The sequence below is a fragment of the Notolepis coatsorum genome (genome assembly GCF_963971535.1).
Source record: "Notolepis coatsorum genome assembly, chromosome: 17".
NCBI lineage: Eukaryota > Metazoa > Chordata > Actinopteri > Aulopiformes > Paralepididae > Notolepis > Notolepis coatsorum.
The window spans coordinates 105,403,872-105,429,770 of NC_140181.1; the positions used below are offsets into that span (position 1 = coordinate 105,403,872).

General features: G+C 45.6%; 1 protein-coding gene across 1 annotated transcript in view; it reads right to left on the reverse strand.

Annotated features, from left to right (window-relative positions):
- brpf1 (bromodomain and PHD finger containing, 1) overlaps positions 1–25,899 on the reverse strand; it is a 76,181-nt gene that overhangs the window by 35,865 nt on the left and 14,417 nt on the right. The window contains exons 4-8 of the mRNA XM_084333189.1: positions 24,683–24,970; positions 16,178–16,695; positions 12,800–13,037; positions 9,169–9,303; positions 1,610–1,738 (exon numbers count right to left, since the gene is read on the reverse strand). Of these exons, the coding sequence (XP_084189315.1) occupies positions 1,610–1,738; positions 9,169–9,303; positions 12,800–13,037; positions 16,178–16,695; positions 24,683–24,970 (1,308 nt within the window). The remainder of the gene's footprint in view (positions 1–1,609; positions 1,739–9,168; positions 9,304–12,799; positions 13,038–16,177; positions 16,696–24,682; positions 24,971–25,899) is intronic.

Below are 25,899 nucleotides of genomic sequence, written 5' to 3' on the forward strand. Positions count from 1 at the left end.
GAAGCGACGGGGGCGGCGTGCTCTCCAAAAAATGCAGACCCTCGACGCTGAGAGATCGCGCTGTGCAGGTGAAAAGATGCGACTGCTGCTTCCTCGAGTACCGGAGGGAACACGCGATGTAAGGCTTAGTCCACATTGCAGCCGGCTTGTGGGAGGCATGGCCTAACAGCGTTCGAGACAGGGGAGGGTAGAATTGGACGATACGAAATTGGGATGGGAGAAAAATAGAAAAAAACGTAGATCAAAAAAAGAAAAAGAAAAAAAGGAGAAAAAGTGGATAAAGAAAAATATATATACATTTGAATCTAATCCAATCTCATTTTGATCAGTCGCAAATCGCTTCCACGCGGCCTAGCCTCTCCCTTCCATTATAAGGAGCTGTTGAATCAGTTTGCACATGGTCCTTCATGCCATATAAGGAGCTGGCGGGGAGTTTCTGTATGCAAATGCAGGTGTACGAGAACGTGCTTTCAGTTTAAGAATGAGTGACGTTCTTCATTCAGCTGTGATAATTTTGGCCATTTTATAAGCACCTCTCCACACGTCCAGGTATCTGGAGGAAGACTATCGTAGGTTTACTCTTACGAACTTCTTACGAGGTTATTTACGAGGAAACTTACGAGAATGTTAGTGAGGTGAGGAGGTCCATTGTTGTCAAGTAAAACCTGATAGTTTTATCAGTCTTTTGTCTCGTGTCCAACAGAAGCCAACATGTGAGTCAGAGCCAGATAAGGAGCCGCGTGTGCATGACTAAGAAGTGAGTGTGTGTGTGTGTGTGTCATGTGCATCATGTACAGTAGTAGACTAATAGCCCGAGGCTTTCGGACGGCTGATCTCACTGATCCCAGTATCTCATTGTTAGCAGGTGCGCTGAGCGAGATGTTATCACTCGGTCTAATTATTATGCCGTGTGCTGCTTCAAGCTGGTCGTCATTTCAACACGTATGTAAAAAACCCACAGGTCTCTTTATATTTCAGTGCATTTACAATGTTTATGTCCCTCGCCCGTCTGTAAACAAATTATTCCAAGTGTGTGTGTGTGTGTTTGTGTGCGCGCCGCACACCCATGCATACCTACTGTTGTGAGGACCAAATGTCCCCCACGCAGGTGATGGTCGTCGTGGGGGACATTGGCCCCGGATCCCACAAAATAAAGGAGCTATTCTAGGGTGAGGGTTAGAGTTAGGCACGGTTAACCCTTTCACTACCACACTGCCAAATTGTTAACCCTTTCACTACCACACTACAGATGGTTAACCCTTTCATGACCACTACAGACGGTTAACCCTTTCACTACCACACTGCCAAATTGTTAACCCTTTCACTACCACACTACAGATGGTTAACCCTTTCACGACCACTACAGACGGTTAACCCTTTCACTACCACACTACAGCCGGTTAACCCTTTCACTACCACACTACATATGCGGTTAACCCTTTCACTACCACACTACATATTGGTTAACCCTTTCACTACCACACTACAGATGGGTCAACCTTCTGTAGGGTGGTAGTGAAAGGGTTAAGATAGAGTAAGGAGTTAGGGAAAGAATGTCAGTCTATGGAATGCCTGCCCCCCCCCAACAACAACCACCAGGTGTGTGTACCTCTGCCAGGGGAACAGGCTCGGTGAAGAAGTTGCTGGTGTCTCTCTCCTGCAGCTGCTCCAGCGTGCCCCTCAGCAGCACCAGGAAGGGGGTCAGCTCCATCTCCAGAGCCATCTGCTGCACCTTGATCTGCACACACACACACACACACACACACACACACACACACACACACACACACACACACACACACACACACACACACACACACACACATTAGGACAGACTGTAAACACATGTGCTCACTCAACACTGAACACGAGTCAAGAGAGTGTGACAACACATGAGCTGTGAGGACGAGGAGATCCGAGAAGAGCGTTAACATATTTAAGTGTGTGTGTGCCTCTCTGTGTGCCTCTCTGTGTGCGTGTGTCTGTGTGCCTCTCTGTGTGCCTCTCTGTGTGCCTCTCTGTGTGCATGTGTCTGTGTGCGTGTGTCTGTGTGTACACCAGGGTTCCCGCAGACATTGCAAAATTAAATTCAAGGACTTTTTAACCCTTTCACTGCCACACGACAGCAACCCTTTCACTGTGACAATACAGAAGGTTAGCCCTTTACTATCACACACAACCCACGGCGATGCTCCATCATTAGCATCATTAGCTCCGCGGACTTATGCTTGAGTACTTAATTTTCCTCTCAAGGACCTGTGTGCATCCCAGGACCCCAGCTTGGGAACCGTTGCTGCAGAGCAGTGAATAGAGCAGCGTGGTACTGACTGTAACTCACACTGCTGGCACCACAAGCTGCATCGCTACATGGGCCAGACAGACATGTGTGCTGTCTAGGGATGGGTACCGAATTCGGTACTTTTGAGGTACCGAACCGAAACACGTCGGTACTACCGAGTATCGAATCAAGTGAGAAACCGAAAAATAAAATAAAATAAAAAAAATAAAATTTTATTAATTTATTTCTTTACCTTTTTTTTTTTTTTTTTTACTTTTTTCTTTTCATGTCAACGTTCACACGCACAATATATGCTTACCTAGGATTTGACTTGATTCAACAACAAAGCAGTCGGAGCAATGACAAGCCGAAAACTGTCGAAATTGTAGTTATTTGAAGTTTGGATTTTTTTTTACGACTGAGGTAGGTAAATTAAATTTCGACAGTTTTCGGCTTGTCATTGCTCCGACTGCTTTGTTGTTGAATCAAGTCAAATCCTAGGTAAGCATATATTGTGCGTGTGAACGTTGACATGAAAAGAAAAAAGTAAAAAAAAAAGTAAAAAAAAAAGAATTAATAAAAAAAAAAAAAAAAAAAAAAATTTTTTTTTTTTTAAAGTACCGAAAAAAGGTACCGTTGGGTACCGGTATCGATTCACAGGTACCGGTACCGGTATCGGTTCAAATGTGAAAGGTACCCATCCCTAGTGCTGTCAGATGGAACACAGTTACAGTCTCACCGTCTCCATCCATTATGGAACTATTATGGAACTGAAAAACAATTACATAACTTTAATGACTAGCAGCGTGGACCTGGACAGTGTAGAGGCAAATGCATACAAGCAATGGGAAATTAATCAGAAGTTACGTAAGCATCCGTTATGTCTACGCCTGTAGCATCCATTATTTACAGGAATATACAGGTTTCAGAAAAGACTGTGTATAGACCGTAAGGATGACTGGAAGTGTGTTTATAGACCGTAAGGATGACTGGAAGTGTGTTTATAGGCAGGTAGGATGACAGGGTTTCCCATTAATTACCTAGATTTTTTTTTTTGCTATATATATTTTTTTAATATAAAGTTTGCCAATAGGGATGTATCAGTAGCATTGGCAGTGGTAGTAGTCGTAATAGTAATCCACTATTCTTTTTTATTTTCTAAAAAATAAACCAGTTCAACACACGTAACCACTTTTGCTTAATTTATTTGATGGCTCAAATGTCTGCTCTAGTCCAGTGGTTCCCAAACCTCTCCTCGAGACACCCCAGCCGTTCCATGTATTTGTTAAATTCCACCACCAGCACACCTTGATTCAACTAATAAAGGGCTTGTTAAGTTGAATCAGGTGTGCTGGTGGTGGAATTTAACAAATACATTGAACGGCTGGGGTGCTTCGAGGAGAGGATTGGGAAGCACTAGTCTAGTCGATTTTGTGTTTTGAGCACAAAGTTCATCATCGATCTAGCCTCTTTATTTTGCTCTCAAAGTGCACCAGATTGATGCATTTAACTTTAAAATGTACACACACAAAAAAGGCCGGGGGAGCATGCCCCCGGACCCCCCTAGAGGGTCGGAGCTTCACTACCCATAGTCTCTGACAATCCTGTGGGAAACACTGAAGTGTGTGTATAGGCAGGTAGGATGACAGGAAGTGTGTTTATAGGCAGGTAGGATGACAGGAAGTGTGTTTATAGGCAGTAAGGATGACAGGAAGTGTGTTTATAGGCAGGTAGGATGACAGGAAGTGTGTTTATAGGCAGGTAGGATGACAGGAAGTGTGTTTATAGGCAGGTAGGATGACAGGAAGTGTGTTTATAGGCAGTAAGGATGACAGGAAGTGTGTTTATAGGCAGTAAGGATGACAGGAAGTGTGTTTATAGGCAGTAAGGCTGACAGGAAGTGTGTTTATAGGCAGTAAGGCTGACAGGAAGTGTGTTTATAGGCAGTAAGGATGACAGGAAGTGTGTTTATAGGCAGGTAGGATGACAGGAAGTGTGTTTATAGGCAGGTAGGATAAGATAAGATAAGATAAGATATTCCTTTATTGATCCCCTTGGGGAAATTCAGGCATCATAGCAGCATGGGGGGGAGGGGGGGAGGGGTACAGGTAGTAAAACAACACAGTATACAGGTAGTAAAAGACAACACAGGCAGTGTAAACAATTTGATCAATATGGTCAATATAATTTACTATCTGACTAGCTGAGGAATATTCACATTATTCACAGTGTCACATGAGGTGCAGTATGCAAGAGGTAGTGTTATAATAATTTACTATCTACTGAGTATACATTAATCAAAGTACCAGGGTAGTCTACTTTGTCCCCCTTGGGTTCCTATAAGTCCCAGGTCAATGTCTGGTAGCAGTCGCAGGATGACAGGAAGTGTGTGTATAGGCAGTAAGGACAGGAAGTGTGTTTATAGGCAGTAAGACTGACAGGAAGTGTGTTTATAGGCAGTAAGACTGACAGGAAGTGTGTTTATAGGCAGTAAGACTGACAGGAAGTGTGTTTATAGGCAGTAAGGCTGACAGGAAGTGTGTTTATAGGCAGGTAGGATGACAGGAAGTGTGTTTATAGGCAGGTAGGATGACAGGAAGTGTGTTTATAGGCAGTAAGGCTGACAGGAAGTGTGTTTATAGGCAGTAAGGATGACAGGAAGTGTGTTTATAGGCAGTAAGGCTGACAGGAAGTGTGTTTATAGGCAGTAAGGCTGACAGGAAGTGTGTTTATAGGCAGTAAGGATGACAGGAAGTGTGTTTATAGGCAGGTAGGATGACAGGAAGTGTGTTTATAGGCAGGTAGGATGACAGGAAGTGTGTGTATAGGCAGTAAGGATGACTGGAAGTGTGTTTATAGGCAGTAAGGATGACTGGAAGTGTGTTTATAGGCAGTAAGGATGACAGGAAGTGTGTTTATAGGCAGGTAGGATGACAGGAAGTGTGTTTATAGGCAGGTAGGATGACAGGAAGTGTGTTTATAGGCAGGTAGGATGACAGGAAGTGTGTTTATAGGCAGTAAGGCTGACAGGAAGTGTGTTTATAGGCAGTAAGGCTGACAGGAAGTGTGTTTATAGGCAGTAAGGATGACAGGAAGTGTGTTTATAGGCAGTAAGGATGACAGGAAGTGTGTTTATAGGGTGGTATGTTGACACTAGCTTCCCCTAGCTGCCACTAGCTGCCCCTAGCTGCCCCTAGCTTCCCCTAGCTGCCCCTAGCTTCCCCTAGTTGCCACTAGCTTCCCCTAGCTGCCCCTAGCTTCCCCTAGCTGCCACTAGCTTCCCCTAGCTGCCCCTAGCTGCCACTAGCTTCCACTAGCTGCCACTAGCTGCCCCTAGCTGCCCCTAGCTGCCACTAGCTGCCCCTAGCTGCCACTAGCTTCCCCTAGCTTCCCCTAGCTGCCACTAGCTTCCCCTAGCTTCCCCTAGCTGCCACTAGCTTCCCCTAGCTTCCCCTAGCTGCCACTAGCTGCCCCTAGCTGCCACTAGCTTCCCCTAGCTGCCACTAGCTGCCACTAGCTTCCCCTAGCTGCCACTAGCTTCCCCTAGCTGCCACTAGCTTCCCCTAGCTTCCCCTAGCTGCCACTAGCTGCCCCTAGCTTCCCCTAGCTTCCCCTAGCTGCCCCTAGCTTCCCCTAGCTTCCCCTAGCTGCCACTAGCTGCCCCTAGCTGCCACTAGCTTCCCCTAGCTGCCACTAGCTTCCCCTAGCTGCCACTAGCTGCCACTAGCTGCCACTAGCTGCCACTAGCTGCACCTAACTGCCACTAGCTGCCACTAGCTGCCACTAGCTGCCACTAGCTGCCACTAGCTGCCCCTAACTGCCACTAACTGCCCCTAGCTGCCCCTAGCTGCCCCTAACTGCCACTAACTGCCCCTAGCTGCCCCTAGCTGCCACTAGCTGCCACTCAGCACCATCTTGTTTGAGGATCCTGGTGAAAGACCAGCATGCATCATTATTTTACATGATCAGGCTGCGCTGCGATAATAAGGTGGCTGTATTATTGAGTTTATGCATTTTATTTTATTATTATAAATAATATTTACCATTAAACCTCTATGGCAGGGGTCTCAAACTCGCGGCCCGCTGGATGATATTTTGTGGCCCCCTACTTGACATCAAAGTTTAGTGTTAGTGCGGCCCGCTTGCAACATTTTGCCGAGTCGTTGCGCGAGTTGAGCCAGGGTTTCCGTTAGTTATTGTTGCCGGTCTCCGTGTCCTGGAAGATTTCAATCTCCCGGACAAATGTGAGAAATTCCGGTCAGTTTATTGAGCTTAAAAACAATTGATAGGCAGGCTATATAAAGAATGACATCCTCAAGGCATGTAGATTTATAATATTTTAACTTAAAACTAGGCTACTTTTGCGTATACAGTCATTATATTCCAAATAAAATAAGTCCCTCGAGACTCCGTGCTGCTGCTGACTTGAAATCAAATAGGTGTCTGTGGGCAGTCGGCCCGACATTAAACAGCAGTCTGTTATAATCAAATTTTTATGAGCTAACGAATTCCGTTATATTGGACATTTGTATTAATTATATCAAGCGAAGAACTGAGAAATTTGGCAGAGAGAGACGGCAACATTATCGTGGGGTTCACTGAAACGTTCAACAAAGCGATAAACTAATCCCAATAGTATGTAACTGCAGAGCCGCAGAGCCAGCGGCGCTCTCAGGTCCGGTCTGGGGACCGCTCAGCAGCGCCACCCACCCAGTGGCTGAATTGCCAATGGCTGAATTGGAGTATTGCACTGTGCGGGCACAGCTGTGAGATCTGCGGCTCTGCAGTTGCATGCTTCTCGCTAATCCAGCATCAAGCTCCCGCCCCGCCATTCTCATCAGCAAACCACAGGTCGCGCTGCAAACGTGCTGTGCGCGTGATATGATATAGGAACACACATCGTTGTCATTATTACTAGACCTGCTTGGTGAAGCAACAATGAAACAAATGTAACTATTTTAATACAATTCAAATTGTGCTTAGAGGGAATTATTTTCACAGGACATTATGACCGGAGATATTTAAATATGTCGGACTTCAACAGATTTCCCCGGTAAAAAACCGGCAATTACCGGACAACGGAAACCCTGAGTTGGGCGTTTTATTTATTTGATCACTTATAGGCTACCATAGCTCAGGCTCATGACAGCAACGTTAGTGACTTGGTTGAAACGTGATTCCGGAGTGACACCAAGTGGAAGGAAAATATATCCCGTCACCCAGTGCGGGATATATGGCAGGCATCCTCAAAATTCTCCGCTATCTCCTTTGCAAGCAGTGCTCTGCATGTCCGACTGCTCCACTGTCTGTGTGTGTGTCTACTCTGCTATGGTCGACTCCAATCGCATTCAGCGTCCCATCAGCATTTCTTTCCCCCACCCACAGTCTGCGAATCATTTCATTGTAATGTACATGTACTTTATACGTGACTAGGGGCCAATGTGAATATTAACCCCGCCCACCCGTCCGTGTGTAATGCTCGGTAATGTCTGGGACATGATCGCTGTGGATAACTGGAATGGCGATCAGATAATTGGATTCTTTTTTTTGCATTACATCAGAGACAAGGTAAGAACACTATATATGAAACCTTGCGTTGATCTGATATTTATTTCTACCACGATCAATGTGTGTGTAGGTGTATGTGCTTATTACCGTTGACTGCGGTGGGGAGGGGGGGGAGCACCCCGCTACGATGGCCATTTCATGTATGCACAACGAGATATAATAATGATAATCTAGCGTTGATTTCAGGATGATTAGATAATCAGCCGAAAAATTACAACGTGATGACTGGATTACACTAAAATGCCTTTTTCTCGTCTTTTTCCTGGAATTACTGAAAAGCACCCAAACCAAAACGGTATAAAACAGAAATGTGCGGATGAAAAAACAATCTGTTTTGAGCATGTTGACTGGAAGCAACTCACTGACAGTCGACGGCGTTATTTTAAGATATATTTTAAGCACTCGCAAATGTCGCAGTCTAAAACTATATCCATTGAATAAAGACCAGGCGATGAAGGGGGATCAGCGCCCCCTGCTGCTGGCGGTCAATGTGTTAACACAATATAGTAATAACAACAATAAACAGGAGAGGGCGGCTAGGTGGTGTAGTGGGCAAGGCACTCGCCACCAGTGTGGAGACGCTAGGATTCGCGTGTTCGAATCCAGCTCTCCACATTGTTTTCAGTTTAGCTGGTCGTTCGCAGTAATACACATTGGCCGTATTACGGGGAGGGAAAACTGAAGGGTGGGGATCGAACGTTGTGAACAAGCGACTCCTACAAGTCGGTTGGTGCGCCTGCGCAGTAGAATCAGGAAGTGTCGGGGGCAGCGTGAGCCTCCCACGCGTTACTCCTCGACACTGAGAGATCGAGCTGCGCAGGTGAAAAGATGCGACTGCTGTTACCTCAAGTACCGGAGGGGACTTGTGCTGTGTATGACTTAGTCCACATTGCAGCCGGCTTGTGGGAGGCAAGAAACAGCGTTCGTGACAGGGGAGGGTTGAAATTGGATGATACGAAATTGGGATGGGAGAAAAATAGAAAATGGGAGAAAAAGTGGATCAAAAAAAAAAAAACAATAAACAGGAATTCACAGGACATAGTAACAACAACAACAATAACGAAAACGGAAATAACAAACAAAAAAATAAAAATAAAGAATATGTGCAACAATAGATATTCGAATATCATCGACTATCATCCTTTTTTTTTTTTTTTTTACGGAATATTCTAATGTAATTTTAGGCCAATTTTGACAGCCCTATGTGACAAATAAAACAAAACTTGAACTTGAATGTGCTGAAGAGCTAATGTAGGCGTGAGCTCGACCCAATAATGAAAGAAGTCAAGTGATGGAGGAAAAGTGAAAGGTGCTGCGCTCACCGTCTCTCTCTTGAGCTTCTCCCTCTTGCGGATGAGCTCCACCAGCAGCCGAGCCCTCTCCAGGTCGTGCCGGAGCCGCTGCCAGGCCTTCAGCTGCTCCTTCAGGGCGTGAGGCTTCTCCTCGCTGTCCCGCAGCTCCACCAACACACAGCGTACAAGAGAGTACCAGAGTGAATACACCATCAGCTTAGGGCTGGGCGATATAACGATAACGATAAATATCGCGATATATTTTAATAATCGATATCGAATATCGAAATTAAAAAAAATCGAAAAATCTTTTTTTTTTTTTTTTTTTACGTTTTTTTTTTACGTGCAACAGGGCAGTTTTAAAACTAGAGACAGTGGACAGAATTGTCTTTCTTGCCTGCAACTTAAAGTAATGGCTTTGCTTGTCCAAATGACAATACTGACCAAATTCAGATTTCTTTTTCTCTTGTCCATTTATTTTGTTTGCTTTCTAATTTAAAATACATTTTGAAACCGTCTGTACACAGTAGGCTATGTGTGCTAGCAGAACTAGACTCCAGTCACAAGTCACGGTGCACATGTGCGGTGGTTTGTCCACCAAAAAAGCGCCAAAAGATCGAAAATAAACTAGCAGAGCCAGAACTGTTCAACTCCTCTGGAGCCACAGCCAGCAGAGAAGCCGGTTTATGCCTATATCTCACATTCTAGGAATTACTGCAGAAAACGATAAAAACATATTTATATTCTAGACGGTATTTTCGTATGAATATATGAATGAAAAAGTAAAACGTTCCTACATCCTGAACGATAGATAATCGATGTTGAATGGGCCATAGTAATGTCAATTTAGCAATACAATTTAAAAAGTTATAGCCCTGCAAAGAAGGTGAACATCTCCATAGGCTTAGACTGGTGGCAGTGATCAAACATTGATGGATATAAGCGTGGCAGGGAATGTGTTAAAAGGATACAATTCACTTTTAAATGCCGTTTTTTTTTTATAGAAGAAAAATCTGATCCAATATTTATGGCTTAAAACCAATTTCCGACAATCAGTTACACTTTAAATAAAATAAATTATATTTCTTGATTCAGAATTTTTTTTATCATGGATGAACAAAACGTTCAATGCAAATGGTTGATTTGAATTTCAAGGACTTTTTAAGCACCTTGTTAAAAAATGGGCTGTTTAAGGATTTTTTTTTTAACACTTCAAGCACTTCAAGGACCTTGTGCGAACCCTGGAATAATCTGTAATGCCCTAAACGGTGCACTTTTCTTGTTTACATTTATTTTGTTTTGGTGTGTGATGTAGGGTTGCACGATACACCGATACTAGAAAAGTATCGCGATACCCAGCGGTTAAAAACAGTCCAATATACTACTTTTAGAATAATAGCCTGATGCTGTATTTTCTATGAGTCGAGTGGATGCGTGACCGGAGCAGTGTGTGTGTGTGTGTGTGTGAGAGAGCGCACGCTTTGCGTAGTGGGCGTGTCAAGATCTTCCATGTTCTGTCATCTACATTTACATTTACATTTAGTCATTTAGCTGACGCTTTTATCCAAAGCGACTTACAAGTTCTGTACGACAAGCCATCAGGAAGGGCACAACTCTATCAGCTGAGCAACAATGTTCATCAAAGTGTTGAGTGCTACAGTGTAGGTTAGTTTATTAGGACAAGTGCATGACAGTACGGTTAGTTAGGGTTAGATTTTTTTTTTTTTTTTTTTTTTTTTAATTCAGATAATGGTTGAAGAAGTGCGTCTTTAGTCGACGGCGAAAGATTGGACGTGATTCTAATGTTATATTCCATAACTTTTCCTGATATTTTAGATTTTTAGCCATGATGGTATCGTTTTAGAACCGGTGTCGTGATAATTAGGCTGGTATATCGGTATTGAAGTCAAAGTTTGGGTATCGTGACAACACCGGTGTGATTTGAGTGGGTAATTGGTACCGCTGGACTCAGAGGGCCCATGTGTGCCCCAGTGATGGTGACCCGTCCCCCGTACACACACTCAAACATCAAACCCAAACAAACTAATGTAAACAAAGCGCAGTACCACTCTCCAAATGACATAATTCACTTTCTGTATGCTACATAATCTTTCTGTAAATAATTTACTATTTGATTTTATCTTACTACTACTATTTATTGTTATTGGACACACACACACACGCGCATGCACTGCACCTTAATATGCACATACACACTATATGCAAGACACTTCCTGTAAATAATTGTCTATTTTATCTTACCTCATTTTAGATACAATTTTATCCTACTACTTATTGTTACCATTCTCGTATTAATTGTTTCTTAATTGTGCACCGTTGAGTCGGAGCTCGAAACACAAACATGTCATTACCTGCAGCGCCCCTGTACTAGGGGTGTGCATGACTGACCAAAATCTGTTTCGAATAGTTTACTGTTTTTAAGTTAAGACTGAATAACAAAATTGTTATTTTCTTGTTTCAGTTTAAATTCAGTTAAAATGTTCAGTTTCAGTTTAATTCAATTATTCTTTTTAATAGAATGGATCATTAAAATCAAAGGGTATTGCACATAAATAGGCACTTCAGATAATCCTTCAGAACGTTGATCGACTCAGCTGACCGACAATAAATCAAAATGACACCATTCACTAGGGATGTCGCGATCAAATTTTTTTGCTCCCGATCCGATCCCGATCATGTGATTTTGAGTATCTACCGATACCGATCTTTCCCGATCCGATAAAAAAAATTATTACATTCCCCCCCCCCTCCCATCCCAATTTCTCACATTACATTCACCCTGAATGTTGACGTTATCCAGGTGAAAAGTTAACTTCATTCAAGCGAGGCATTGCAACCGGAGTAATCTAAAAACTCCGCCTCCAACCTGCTGCTTCATGAGAGCAATGGCGCCATCATCTGTAAAAATCAGGTGACTGCAAGTTCTGCAACTAGTGGATGTCCCTCATCCTTGACATAAATCATTTGATGTATAATTAAATCAAAGGAAATGCGTTTGTTTTGGCTAAATTCTTCTGCTCTGTGTGACAATAAATAAATGAATGATATTTAATTTAATTTAAAACCAAAACTAAGGCCTCAGTATGAGTTTAAGACGTGAACATGGTCATGTTTGTTAAATGAAAAAAAAAAAAAAAGATCCCGATCTTCTGAAAATCACGTGATTGGATCGGGACATCCCTACCATTCACCATCGTAGCCTATAATAAGAGCATTGCTATCAACCGGTTTTAATAAATAAATTATATATATATTATTACAAAAAGAAATTATATGTATATTTTTAGACTCAGACATCAAAATCGAATGTGGAGACTTGGCACGACTATTCGAACATTCTAACCCATCCCTACCCTGTAGTACTAATCACGATTATCATACGAGAGCATAGTTTTCATAGGAAGATCAGAGACGGTAAAGGAAAGTTAAAGAGACGTGCCATGTTGGTGAGGCAGCCCAGTGGGCTGGTGGTCACCGGGGGGGGCGGAGGCTGCTGCTGCTGCTGCTGCTGCTGCTGCTGCTGCTGCTGGGGCGGCTGCTGCTGGGGCGGTGGCGGCTGCTGGAGCGGCTGCGGCTGCGTCGGCACCGGCGTCATCATCATCGGCGTCATCATCATCGGCGTCATCATCATCGGCGTCATCATCATCGGCGTCGGCGTGGTGGTGGTTGGCGTGGTGGTGGTGGTCATGGCCGGCGCCGGGAGCGATGGCTGCTGCTGCACGTGGTCGATGTTGCGCTGCGACTGCAGGTGCGTCTGGAGCCTCCGCAGCAGAGGGACCCCGTTCCTGCTCTGCCTCTTCAGGGTCCAGTAGCTGTGCAGCCGCTGCATGAACTGACTTTTCCGGGGGACCGTCAGGTTGCTGGTGATCTTACTCAGCCTGGAGGGGGAAGGAGACATGGTCACATGATCTTACTCAGCCTGGAGGGGGAAGGAGACATGGTCACATGATCTTACTCAGCCTGGAGGGGGAAGGAGACATGGTCACATGATCTTACTCAGCCTGGAGGGGGAAGGAGACATGGTCACATGATCTTACTCAGCCTGGAGGGGGAAGGAGACATGGTCACATGATCTTACTCAGCCTGGAGGGGGAAGGAGACATGGTCACATGATCTTACTCAGCCTGGAGGGGGAAGGAGACATGGTCTTACTCAGCCTGGAGGGGGAAGGAGACATGATCTTACTCAGCCTGGAGGGGGAAGGAGACATGATCACATGATCTTACTCAGCCTGGAGGGGGAAGGAGACATGATCACATGATCTTACTCAGCCTGGAGGGGGAAGGAGACATGATCACATGATCTTACTCAGCCTGGAGGGGGAAGGAGACATGATCACATGATCTTACTCAGCCTGGAGGGGGAAGGAGACATGATCTTACTCAGCCTGGAGGGGGAAGGAGACATGATCTTACTCAGCCTGGAGGGGGAAGGAGACATGGTCTTACTCAGCCTGGAGGGGGAAGGAGACATGGTCTTACTCAGCCTGGAGGGGGAAGGAGACATGATCACATGATCTTACTCAGCCTGGAGGGGGAAGGAGACATGATCTTACTCAGCCTGGAGGGGGAAGGAGACATGATCTTACTCAGCCTGGAGGGGGAAGGAGACATGATCTTACTCAGCCTGGAGGGGGAAGGAGACTTGATCTTACTCAGCCTGGAGGGGGAAGGAGACATGATCTTACTCAGCCTGGAGGGGGGAGGAGACATGGTCACATGATCTTACTCCGCCTGGAGGGGGAAGGAGACATGGTCACTGGTGTTCATCTGGTTATTCACACAAAGACAAGAGGTCTACCTGTGTGGGGGTCTACAGGGTAGTGGAGGTCTACCTGTGTGGGGGTCTACAGGGTAGTGGAGGTCTACCTGTGTGGGGGTCTACAGGGTAGTGGAGGTCTACCTGTGTGGGGGTCTACAGGGTAGTGGAGGTCTACCTGTGTGGGGGTCTACAGGGTAGTGGAGGTCTACCTGTGTGGGGGTCTACAGGGTAGTGGAGGGCTACCTGTGTGGGGGTCTACAGGGTAGTGGAGGGCTACCTGTGTGGGGGTCTACAGGGTAGTGGAGGTCTACCTGTGTGGGGGTCTACAGGGTAGTGGAGGTCTACCTGTGTGGGGGTCTACAGGGTAGTGGAGGGCTACCTGTGTGGGGGTCTACAGGGTAGTGGAGGTCTACCTGTGTGGGGGTCTACAGGGTAGTGGAGGTCTACCTGTGTGGGGGTCTACAGGGTAGTGGAGGGCTACCTGTGTGGGGGTCTACAGGGTAGTGGAGGTCTACCTGTGTGGGGGTCTACAGGGTAGTGGAGGTCTACCTGTGTGGAGGTCTACCTGTGTGGGGGTCTACAGGGTAGTGGAGGTCTACCTGTGTGGGGGTCTACAGGGTAGTGGAGGTCTACCTGTGTGGGGGTCTACAGGGTAGTGGAGGTCTACCTGTGTGGGGGTCTACAGGGTAGTGGAGGTCTACCTGTGTGGGGGTCTACCTGTGTGGGGGTCTACAGGGTAGTGGAGGTCTACCTGTGTGGAGGTCTACCTGTGTGGGGGTCTACCTGTGTGGGGGTCTACCTGTGTGGGGGTCTACAGGGTAGTGGAGGGCTACCTGTGTGGGGGTCTACCTGTGTGGGGGTCTACAGGGTAGTGGAGGGCTACCTGTGTGGGGGTCTACAGGGTAGTGGAGGTCTGTCTGTGTGGGGGTCTACAGGGTAGTGGAGGGCTACCTGTGTGGGGGTCTACAGGGTAGTGGAGGGCTACCTGTGTGGGGGTCTACAGGGTAGTGGAGGGCTACCTGTGTGGGGGTCTACAGGGTAGTGGAGGGCTACCTGTGTGGGGGTCTACAGGGTAGTGGAGGGCTACCTGTGTGGGGGTCTACAGGGTAGTGGAGGGCTACCTGTGTGGGGGTCTACAGGGTAGTGGAGGTCTACCAGAGAAGGTAAAGACGACTTTGAACTGTTGAACAGTAATCCAGAACTATTTTATTGCACTGTAAAAAAAATCTTTTTTAATCTATTCTATTCTACCATTTTATTGCACTGCACTATTGCACTATTTTACTATTTTATCTTACTCTTTTTTATTATTGTCTATTTAAAACTGAATCAAACCATAAACTAGGTGGCCTGTTGGGATGTTAGATCCTAATGTGAAAAACTGTGATTTTATATGGCTGCACTTTGTGCTAATTTTATGCCTTATGTCTTTCTTCTGTTGTGAAGCACTTTGAGCTGCAGTTTCTGTATGAAAGGTGCTATACAGATAAAGTGTATTATTATCATTATTATCACCTGTGTGGGGGTCTACCTGTGTGGGGGTCTACCTGTGTGGGGGTCTACAGGGTAGTGGAGGGCTACCTGTGTGGGGGTCTACCTGTGTGGGGGTCTACCTGTGTGGGGGTCTACCTGTGTGGGGGTCTACCTGTGTGGGGGTCTACAGGGTAGTGGAGGGCTACCTGTGTGGGGGTCTACCTGTGTGGAGGTCTACCTGTGTGGGGGTCTACAGGGTAGTGGAGGGCTACCTGTGTGGGGGTCTACAGGGTAGTGGAGGGCTACCTGTGTGGAGGTCTACCTGTGTGGGGGTCTACCTGTGTGGAGGTCTACCTGTGTGGGGGTCTACAGGGTAGTGGAGGTCTACCTGTGTGGGGGTCTACAGGGTAGTGGAGGGCTACCTGTGTGGAGGTCTACCTGTGTGGGGGTCTACAGGGTAGTGGAGGTCTACCTGTGTGGGGGTCTACAGGGTAGTGGAGGTCTACCTGTGTGGGGGTCTACAGGGTAGTGGAGGGCTACCTGTGTGGAGGTCTACCTGTGTGGGGGTCTACAGGGTAGTGGAGGGCTACCTGTGTGGGGGTCTACAGGGTAGTGGAGGGCTACCTGTGTGGGGGTCTACCTGTGTGGGGGTCTACCTGTGTGGGGGTCTACCTGTGTGGGGGTCTACCTGTGTGGGGGTCTACCTGTGTGGGGGTCTACCTGTGTGGGGGTCTACCTGTGTGGAGGTCTACCTGTGTGGGGGTCTACCTGTGTGGGGGTCTACCTGTGTGGGGGTATGCACGGCACCGACACCACTGGGGCAGCAGCTCTCTTCTCAGCCAGGATCTTCCTCGCCCTCTTCATCTTCAGCCTGGACTTGGCCTTGGCCCTCTTGGCGCGCTCGGAGCTCCAGCCCTTGGAGTCGTCGTCGTGGCCGATACTGGGCTCGTCGTCCTCCTCCAGCTCCCCCTCGCTGTGGGAGGAGCCCATGCTGGCCCCGCCGCCGCCTCCCAGGGGCCGCGCCGAGCCGGGGGGCGTGTGGATGTCGCAGTAGGCCGTCTTGCGGACGCTGAAGGAGGTGCCGTTGGCGCCCGTCTCCCGGACGGGCTCCATCTTCATGTAGAGGCCGGCCTGCTGGGCGCAGGTGACGTGGAAGGCGGTGTAGCAGTTGGCCTTGTGGCACTGGATGCAGGCGCCAGAGCCGCGCTGCTTGCAGATGTAACAGGTGAGCTTCCAGCGCGCCGGGGGGATGTGTTCGATGCTGTCGATGGGCTCCAGGAAGACCGTGTTGGCAAAGCACACCTGGAGGGAGGGAGAAGTGGGAGAGAGAGAGAGAGGGAGGGGGAGAGGGGCAGTGAGGACAAGAGAGAGAGAGAGAGAAAGAATGAGAGAAAGAAAGAAAGAGAGAACGAGAGAGAAAGAGAAAAGGAAAGGGGGGGCAGTGAGGACGAGAGAGAGAGAGAAAGAGACAACAATTCAGTTCAACAGGACTTCTAGGGACGGGCGGGGAGAGGAGATACTGTACAGCTAAGCAGAGTTTTCAACATCAGTATATCAGTGTGAATTCAATGTACCTTTGGCGGTATTACCGGAGAAAGATGATGAGACGGATAAAAAACAATTGCCTCTATTTTGTATGGATATTGTGTGCCACCAGGTCGGATCTGTGGACTTGTGTTCACACCTCCACCACCACACTCTAATTAATTATACCAAGGTATCACAACCGATCTGACAATGATATATGTTATATGATTCTGTAGGAGCCAAATCCTATGATGATAAATTGTATCTTTATTGCCCCCTTAGAAATATATTTTATTATGGTATTCGTGCTTTGTGTTTATTAATATTTGTCAATGAATTCCAAGATGGAGACTTACCTGGTCAACTCCCCTTTTTTCCCACGTTCCCCCTAACCACTCCTATAACATGGCAGGTCATTTAGAGTTCATGCAGGCCCAGGTGGAGCGGTACCATATAGTTTTTGACCGCACTCAATTCGCACTCAATTCGCATTTGATTGACAGTTTAAGTTCATGTACATAACCCTTTTTGTTTGTTTTATAGTGGTAGGCAGCTATTGGGGCTGTTGTGACTCGCTTCCCAATAAACCTATATGAATTGAAAATGGGGGACCCTGATGGAAACAAGACAAACGTCTTTCTCAGGTCTGCATCCCCTTAACAATTGTATGTATTGAGCCGTACTGTATTGTACCCATTCTGCAATCTGTTAAATAAAGTTCTCATTCATTCATTCATTCATTCATTCATTCAAACCCTGTTTGTTTTGAAAGTACATTGGACCAGCGTCATCTTTTCTTTTTGGATTGCAATTCGGAGCGTGTCGGAACAACGCATTACCTGGAGCCTCAAGGCAACTGTGGTTCGTATGATTGCCTTTACAGATTCATTATAGCCTCTAGTGGCTTTAATTTAAAAACGATTTTAAAGAACAGCATAGCAATAAAGATGTGCACAATCAAAGCCTGTAGCAGAACAGTGGGAATTCACTGATATCACCTTTTCACTGCCAATACTAAATACAGAGTACCAATCTGAACCATTACTTTTTCACCCGAAGAGATATAGGGAACATACTCATTCACTATTCTTAGTCAAAATTATACAAATGTACTGATATTGTACCAATTGTAATTAGGGATGCTCGATGTTGGCTTTTTTACCGATACCGATATTCCGATATTGTCCAACTCTTAATTTCCGATACCGATATCAACCGATATCAACCGATACCGATATATGCAGGGTTTCCCCGTCCAAAAAACTGAATCATTTCAGGTAACTAATAATTTCACTGGATATATATAACAAATATTGTTATTGTTTTTTGTTTGTTTTTAAACCGATACCGATATTTTCCGATATCACATTTTACTGCCGATATCGGCCGATAATATCGGTCGGCCGATAATATCGGACATCCCTAATTGTAATGTATCAAAAAATAATAAACTCCCAGTAAATATTCAAAGATTGTTTAACGTGCAAGATGGGGGTTACAATTTAAGGGGACATTTCATTTTAAAAGATACAGTTTTCGAACGACCATGAAAAGTCTTTGTATCTCAATTTGCGGAGTAAAATTATGGAACGGTCTGATTGTGGTTAGGGTTAGGGTTAGGGTTAGGGTTAGGGTTAGGGTTAGCAATGTCAAAACTGTTTAAAATAAAATACAGTCAAATGGTTTTCCAGAGGTAGAGAGATGAAGGGGTTTGATAACTGGCAGTATGCATGTGTATGTATGGATATATGTGCATATGTAGGTATGTAGTTGTATGTATATAAAATGGCTAGAGAAACTATACAGGGTAACCTACAGTTTTGGCAAATATTAATTAGGAATTATTCAAAAATGTTTTGTTAACTAAATTTTTTTCAATATAAGTCTGACAATGCTGCAACTGGTTTGCCAGCTACCTTACTAACCGGATCCAACCAAATCAGGTCAGGTCAAGACAAAATATCTTGTCTGAGCCACTTGCCATCACTAAAGGGGTGCCCCAGGGCTCAATCTTAGGTCCTACCCTGTTCTCCATTTATATTAATGATGTGGCGAAGGCTGCAGGCAGCTCTCGGATCAACCTTTATGCTGATGACACCATCCTGTATGCTTCTGACCAGGGTTAGAAATTAAAAAAAAATTTCAAGGGCTTTTTTTGCCCCCCTTAATTGATTTTCGGGGGCTTTCTTTTTTTTTTATTTCGGGGGCACAACATTTTTATAATGAAAATTAACATAAAGATTATAAAACATTGTTGACACTTTTTTTTACAGTCTTCGTCCCTATGTTTGATAACGTAATGTTAATGTCTCCATATATAGGGCTCTACGCTAACCTTTTTCCCAAGGAGCACATGTGCTCATAAAATCTAAATACAAATTTAGGAGCACACAGAAATTTAGGAGCACAGTGACAATTGTTCAAGTAACACACACACACACACACACACATCATGGCTTGGTTTCATGTTTTGAGGTACCTTCAATTATCTGTAAATAATACATACATACTCTATCTAAATAGATTAAATATTATTGTCCCCGAGGGCAAGTTGTGTTGTCTTGATATATCTACAAATAGCAGATGAATAACCGGTTGCCTCTGGATCAATGAATGTCTAATATTGAATAATATTATTAGATATTTTATTTTTAACATCCCTAATTCCAACAGTCAAGAGGCTTGTTTCAAATTGATGAAAAACCCCACACACGCAACGTTTGTGAGTATAGGCTCTGGCCAGATCGATCAATGAAATACGTTGCGCGCTCAGCGCTGTGGAATGAAGGAAATGCGCATCGGGATCGGATTTGGATGTTAATCTTTGGAGTTTTGTTACAAATGGAACGGTCTTTCCCCGCGGAACACAAGTTACTTATCGTTACACAGGTCGCGCTATGCAGATGCTTAGCTTGCTAACGTTAAGATAGCAGTGTAATGCTTGATGAGAGCAGAGCGCTCTGTCTGTGTTCCTGTAACACGCAGCGGGCCCTGCCTCCCTCCTCCTTGGAACAAACATTCCACCCAAAAACTGAATTTCAGTCCAGTTTCAATCTGAACTATTAACAGCGGAGCTGTTTTGTAATCTTCACAATCACTCGTCTGTCTCGCACACTGCAAGTAAATGATTTTTCCGGTTTGCACACACACATATTATTAGGGGCAAATATGAGGGAAATGCTCGCACTGTAGAGCATATATATAATTATATATATAATTAGTAAACTGTCTGGGGCTTTTTTTGCCCCCCTTAACTGATTTTCGAGGGTATTTGGTCAATTTTCGAGGGCATTTTGCCCCAAGCCCCCGTTAATTTCTAACCCTGCTTCTGGCCCTTCTCTCCATTCCGTGGCCGCCACTCTTCAAGACAGTCTCACTTCCATTGAACAGTCCTTTCATAACCTCCACCTTCGGCTTAACACTAAAAAGACCAAATGCATCTTATTCTATCGCAAAAATACAAATCCCAACCCCCCCAAGATCCTTTGCACTGACGACACCGAACTGAAGTTTGTCAAGTCCTACAAATATCTAGGGCTTTGGCTGGACTCTTCCCTTTCTTTCTCCGTTCACATTAACAGTCTTCAGTCTAAAGTGAAAGCCAGACTGGCATTTCTCTTCCGTAACAAAGCTTCCTTCACACGCTTCGCAAAACTCACCCTTGTAAAGATGACTGTCCTGCCCATCCTGGACTATGGTGATGTCATCTATAAAATGGCTTCAAAGACGGCTCTACACAAACTGGACACTCTTCACCATTCTGCCATCCGCTTTGCCACCAATGCACCCTTTAATACACATCACTGTCTGTGACCTTTACAAACTGGTTGACTGGCCCTCCCTCCACACCCGCCGACGCCAACATTGGTTCCACTCCATTTACAAGACAATCCTGGGCAAGAGTAAGACCCCACCTTATCTTTCCTCCCTGCTCCAACCTTCTCATAGCACAAGATCAAGCGAGCTCATCAAACTAAACATCCCAAGATCGAAGACCACCTTCGGTCGAAACTAGTGATGCACCGATGTGAAAATTGTGGCCGATACCGATAACCGATATTATTATTTAGTTCTGGCCGATACCGATATTTACCGATGTCAATATCTCTGTATAGAAAACACTTTTTTATGATAATCAAATAAAGAGCTATTTTCCCAAACACTTTTCTTTTTCTTTTTGTAACTTATTTTCAGAAATGACTGATATTTTTAAACAATTTAAGGCCAAAACATGTACAAAAAATATATATATATTCTTTTTTAATATCGGCACATATCGGCCCTATCTTGATATTGGACCAGCGTTTCCGTTAGCCGGTAATTACCGGTATTTGACCGGCAAAATCTGTTGAAGTCCGACATATTTAATCTCTCCGGTCTTAATGTCCGGTGAAAATAATTCCCTCTAAGCACAATTTGATTATTTGAATTGTATTAAAATAGGCTAAAATTAAATAGCCTATGCGATGAACGAAACAATCATTACATTTGTTTCATCGTTGCTTCACCAAGCAGGTATAATAATGACACCGCTGTGTCAGCGGGAACTTGCTGCTAGATTTGCGACTGCATGCAGCTGCAGAGCTGCAGAATCCACCATAACCCACCCATCTGTACCGGCAGAGTGCAGTACTCCAATTCAGCCATTGGCAATTCAGCTGTTGGGTGGGGGGCGCTGTTGAGCGGTCCCAAGATAGAGCCTGAATACAGCTGAATTTCAGCGGAATTTCTCTTATTTGACCGGTAGATTTAAATCTACCGGACCCTGAGACCGGCAACAATTTTTTCTAACGGAAACCCTGTATTGGACCGATACCGATGTGTAAAAAAACTGCCATATCGGCCGATATTATATCGGTGGCCAATATATATTGCATCACTAGTCGAAACTCCTTTCACTTTGCAGCAGCTTATGACTGGAACGCTATTCAAGACAGACTAAGCGTCTGTCTACCACAGCAGAGACACTGGTATTGAATTGGTTTCTTATGTCAGTAAGAGTAGAGTTGAGTGGAGGTGAGGAAGGAGCAGAGAGCAGAGAGAGAGAGTGATATACAGAGTTTGTGAGGTGAGAGGTAGTTAAAAGGAGAGGAGAAAGCGAGAAGGTGTTCGTGGTACTGGACCCTAGACTGGCTGAGAAACCCTTGTGAAACTGACCCTGGACCGGAAGACAAACCCTGAGTATTATTGAACATTCCCTTTTTGTACGAGAGCCTGATACGTGTTTTGACCCTGGACAGTTATCCGACTACTCTAATTGCCCATCGGACTGTTGTGCTTCTATTCAATAAATATCTTTTATTTATTGAAATTGTGCTTGTGTGGACAATTGAATTTGTTTGTTTTGAACCGTGTGGAGCCTGAACCCCACCAGGCTCGTCACAGTATATATATCCACATCTGTCTGTACATACCTGCATATAATCCTTTTGACATATCTGTAGATACTATATCTGTACATATCCCTTACCTACTCTTACTAGTTACACTGCCGGCTAGTATGACTTACTACCATATAGGGGTGGGGGGGGGGGGGGAATCGATACGTAGTAGTATCGCGATACTTTGCGTGGCGATACTGTATCGATACAGGGACGCCAAGTGTCGATATTTAATTATTCATTAAAAAAAAGATTTTTATTTATTTATTTGTATAAGGAAGTTGCATTGTTCATTTCAATACCTGTAATAGTACAGTAGTCCACACACACACATGTGCATTCAGTTAAGTTGGAATATGACTGTAATACAAACAGTTCAGTTTGTCAGGTACATGCAACACAGATTACAGTGTTTACATCTGTCTGCTTGAGAAAATACCATGTTCTGCAATAAAAATGATTGAAGTGAGATGAACAGACTGAACTTTATTTTATTAGATAAAACATGTTGACAGTTTTACTTTGCAGTTGAAAAAAGGTAATAAAATTTTTTTATATATATTTCTCGCAATACTCAGCGTATCGCGATATATTTAGTATTGTGATACTATCGTATCGTGACGCAAGTATCGCGATAGTATCGTATCGTGAGGTCTCTGGCGATTCCCACCCCTACTACCATACTATTTATACTAGGCTTGGGCGGTATGACGGTATTAAGGTATACCAGGGTATTTAGAAATACCGACGGTATTGATTTTAAATACCGTCCGTCACTGTCAAAATCACAGATGCGCTTCAGTTTCTATAACAGTGAAACGGAGTTTTGAGTGTAGTGCACACACTGAGTGTAGTGCACACACGCGCCAGCAGAGGGCGAGACCGCTCTAGTGGAGCGAGTGGGTCACAACGGTGTTCACGTTTTACGGTAATGTTGCGACAGTGCTGTGAAAATACCGTAAAGCGTTGTGACGAGAGCAGTGTTGTTGTGGAGCAACTCTGGAGCAAGCAAATAATCTGTCTCTTATTATATGTGAACTAAAGAGTACAAGGTTTACACAACAGCCCCCACCCGCCTTTTTATTGTATTTGTACCGTCCTGTACTATCCGCTGTCAGCTGTTTGTCTCTCTCTGTGAGATACTGAGCTTGAATAACTAGCGTTAGCTCACGTTAAGTAGCGTTAGCTCTGCGGCTAATCTTAGATTACCCTGAACTAAATCAATGACTAGGTTATAAAGCATTCGAGTAGTTTTCACTGTACATAGAAGTAGCCAAACAACGGGAGCATTTCGGGAGCATATCACCAAAACCCAGGCAATTTCTAGCCCTTAAGGAATCAAATAGTCTGCCATGGCTATAGGCTAGATGCTAACGCTAAAACGGTGCAGGCTTCTACCGGTGCGGGACTACCATTCTGAGAGCTGACGATGATTTGTTTACTTGGTAACACGTAACCCCCCCCCCCCGCTGATTAAAATGAAAGTCATACCGTCAAATACCGTGCACCGGGGTATTATAACATAAAGGTTTGCCGGTGTGAAAAAAAGGATACCGCCCAAGCCTAATTTATACCTGTATCACTTATACCTTAATCACATTGTATATTACTATTGCACTTTACTGTTACATTTGCACTCTGGTTGGATGCCAAAATAAAAAAGATTGTACTGTACTTGTGCTGTATGATGACAATACATTTGAATCAAATCTAATCTAATGAAACCGGGTAAACCTCCATCATGTGGCTTTAACCCTTTCACTGCCACACTACCAAAGGGTTAACAATCTCACTGTGACAATACAGAAGGTTAACCCTTCCACTGCCACACGACAAAGGGTTAACCCTTTCACAACCACACTACATAAGGTTAACCCTTTCACTGCCGCACTATTGTTCCACGCCGTGGAAATTGCAGCGGTGATACACATACGTTGTCTCAAGACTTAGTCCTGCATGTATCATCAAATGCGCATGTCGGTGTGAAATTTATGTGTGACATTATTACTATCAACTGTAATAATTGCGGAATATTACTATAATGAGCTGTATGTGTATGAACCAAGCATCTCACTGTAATGTACCTGTACTTTATTCGTGACAATAAACTACTACTACTACTACCAAACGGTTAACCCTTTCACTGCGACAATACACACAAGGTTAACCCTTTCACTGCCACACGACATCAGGTTAACCCTTTCACTGCCACACGACAGAAGGTTAACCCTTTACTATCACACTACCAAACGGTTAACCCTTTCACTGCCACACAACAGCCGGTTAACCCTTTCACTGCCACACGACAGAAGGTTAACCCTTTACTATCACACTACCGACGGGTTAAGGAAAGGTGCGTGTGGTCGGGAGCGCTCTCTCACCTCTGGGATCCAGAGGGCGCACACCACGTGTGCCCAGCGGGCGTCATCCGTCTGCTTGAAGGCCCCCCCCTTGTTGGGGCAGAGGGCACAGTCCACGGCGCGGCTGGGCGACTGGAGGCAGCGCCGGCAGAGCCACTGGCCCTCGGGGATGTAGGGCACGCCGTAGCACTCCTGGTGCACCGCCAGGTTGCACATGTCACAGAACAGGATCACGTTGCTGTTCTGACACTCGCCGTCGTTACAGATGCAGCAGACGGCGTCCTCGTCGATCAGGGCGCTGGGGTCCGTCTGGGAGGGAGGGAGGGAGAGAGAGAGAGAGAGGGGGAGGGGGAGAGAGGGTGGAGGGAGAGAGAGGGGGAGGAGGGAGAGAGAGAGGGAGAAAGGGTGGAGGGGGAGAGAGGGGGAGTAGGGAGAGAGAGAGGGAGGAGGGAGAGAGAGGGGGAGGGAGGAGGGAGAGAGAGGGGGGGAGGGAGAGAGAGGGAGGAGGGAGAGAGAGGGGGAGGGGGAGAGGGTGGAGGGAGAGAGAGGGAGGGAGAGAGAGGGTGGAGGGAGAGAGAGGGGGAGGAGGGAGAGAGAGGGAGGGAGAGAGAGGGTGGAGGGAGAGAGATGGGGAGGGGGGAGAGAGAGAGGGGGAGAGAGGGTGGAGGGAGAGAGAGGGAGGGAGAGATAGGGAGGAGGGAGAGAGGGGGAGGAGGGAGAGAGGGGGAGGGAGAGAGAGGGAGGGGGGGAGGGAGAGAGAGGGAGGAGGGAGAGCGGGAGGAGGGAGAGGGAGAGAGAGAGGGGGGGAGAGAGAGAGGGAGAGGCAGAGGGAAAGGAGAGCCTGTCACATACTTAGGGGTCGTTTAATTTCATCGTTTTTTTTTTTTTTTTTTTTAACTTTGGCCATTCCCCTGGCTCTTTTATACGTTTATCGCATTTATTCTGGTCAAGGATGACCGACAGAAACAGGCTGAAAGGGTTCAGATGGGGGGGAAGACACTCTGGGAAAGGCACGGCTGCAGTCCGAGATTCGAACTCGCTAAACCCCAGATCCGTGACGAGCACGGTTGTCCCCGGCGCCGAAATAGCGCTCGAGGTACGTGGTGAGCTACTGGAGCTCCCCATCGTTTTGTCTTAAAAATATATCTTTCCTTGTTTTTACTGGGACCTGGTAGCAGGGCAGTGTGAGTGACACAGGGCAGTGTGAGTGACAGCAGGGCAGTGTGAGTGCAGTGTGA